General features: G+C 27.7%; 1 protein-coding gene across 1 annotated transcript; it reads right to left on the reverse strand.

The window, feature by feature from the left end:
• Positions 1-460: 460 nt before the first annotated feature.
• LOC111886642 (uncharacterized) lies at positions 461-2,024 on the reverse strand. The gene is made up of 4 exons (XM_052766579.1): positions 1,925-2,024; positions 1,428-1,865; positions 701-1,192; positions 461-483 (listed from the first exon to the last, which is right to left on the reverse strand). The coding sequence occupies exons 1-4, from the start codon at positions 2,022-2,024 to the stop codon at positions 461-463; spliced, it is 1,053 nt and encodes a 350-aa protein (XP_052622539.1).
• Positions 2,025-2,244: the final 220 nt, after the last annotated feature.

Raw genomic sequence — 2,244 nt, forward strand, 5'->3', positions numbered from 1 at the left:
TTACAACCTGTGGAAACCACATGTAAAAATTTATAAAATATTTATAATTATTATTAAGAGTTAAGTTTTTTTAAAACTTTTTGTATTGATTATTTAAAAATAATATATATATATATATATATATATATATATATATATATATATATATATATATATATATATATATATATATATATATATATATATATATATAAAACATAATACAAAATTGACTATATTGTCAATGATTTATAAAACATGATAGAAATTTGAATACAATTAAAAGAGAAACACATTGAATAATATAAAAGACATTGATATATAAATATAAAAAATAAAATATAACACAAATGTAATAAATAAAACACAATAGTTTGACTTTAAAAACTACGAACCATTTATAAATTTCTAAAAACTTACTTATAAACAACATTGGAAGTTTTATTTGTAAGTCTATCATCTTTATTTAAAATTAACAATTTCAATCATTCTCTACTTTGAACTCTAGATAAGACAACATACAACTGTCCATGTTAAAAAAAAAAAACAGGACGTTTGAGATACAGACCAACCTTTGATAATGACTGCCTCTGACTTTTATTAATTGTCATTGCAAAACATACAGCCAATGGAAACTGTTTTCTTTGAAATTTGAAGGGATTTTTTTTTTCAGAAAGAGTTAAAGACATTCTTGGAATAAAGGTTCGGTTTCCAATATTACTTCCAGATATGATAATTGTCTCAATAACACGTTTGCCCAGAGATTTGACTTGTAGTCTAGAGCCGTTACGTAAGCCATTTTTCTGATCAATGTTTTTTAGTAACATAATTGGAACACCGACCTTTAAAATTAACTTGTGATTTGGAAAACCTGATACTTTAAGACCATTTAAAACATATGTGGAGTATAAATTGACATCAAACTGATCATGAACAAACTCAGATTGACAGAGATTATCTGAACTTAAATACTCTACTTCGTCTCCGGGAAACAATGATAACAAACGATCATTTATTAGTTGGACAACTTCATTTTTTGGAGCAAGTATAGCTCTTTCTTGAAAATAACCCGTAACGTTGAAGTTTTCCAAAATTGAAGGATATACAAACTCAATTAACGAACCTATAGGATCATGTGGATCATTAATAAAAATATCATCCAGAACATCAATAATCGTTTCCCCATCTTTTGAACCACCAACTTTTCCATCTCCTATGTCCAAAAGCCAGTTTGCAAAATCCTTAATTTCTTAAATATCAGATGGATCCCTTCCAACAATTAGCCTTATGTTCATCGTTAATATATGGACTTTGCAATGTTGCCATATATATATATATATATATATATATATATATATATATATATATATATATATATATATATATATATATATATATATATATATATGAAGAACTTAAAGAAGCATTAACGATGTTTTGTCTGCTACCTCCTTGAACAACATGTAGAATTTGTCTGAAGTCTCCTCCAAAAACAATCGCTTTCCCTCCAAATGGAATTTTTGAGTGGCTAGACTTATCAAACTTACATACATCTTTCAGAGCTCGATCTAAAGCTTCAAATGCATGCATGTGGACCATAGGTGCTTCATCACAAATAATCAATGAGCTTTTTCTTACTAATTTGCTGAGTTCACTATCAGGCGGTATCTTACAAACAGAACCCTCCGTAAGATTCAACAGAATTATAAACCGAGAGTGTGCTGTCCTACCTCCAGGCAATAATAACGATGTGATACCACTTAAAGCAACATTTAAAACTATCTCACCTTTACATCTAATTGTTGCAGATATTGTCTTCCAAAGAAAGGTTTTACCCGTTTCACCATATACATACACAAAAAACACACCTCCTTTCTTATCCTTGACTGTAGTCATGATATCAAGAAAATATTGTGTTGCTTATTTGTTAATGCAAGAAACATACCATCAAACTCTTTCTTTATAATCGGTATGTCATAATCTAGCTCCTTCGTGATAAGGCGATTGTTTGAAGCAGAAATAGAATCAACATCAGGGTAAGGCATTTTTTTTATAATTTTTAAGACTAGTGTTGTTACGAAGTAAAATTTGTTCGATCTCAAACAAAGTCAAGTTTTTAAGTTGATCTTCATTGAGTGATAAACCTGTACGATGAACAATATTCAAAAAGCATATAATATTAATAAGTTTAATGGTAATAAAAAAAATTGTACCGTGCATTTTGAAAATATATAGTATCTGTTTTAACAAATAATAATAGAAAAT

This window comes from Lactuca sativa, chromosome 8 (genome assembly GCF_002870075.4).
Source record: "Lactuca sativa cultivar Salinas chromosome 8, Lsat_Salinas_v11, whole genome shotgun sequence".
NCBI lineage: Eukaryota > Viridiplantae > Streptophyta > Magnoliopsida > Asterales > Asteraceae > Lactuca > Lactuca sativa.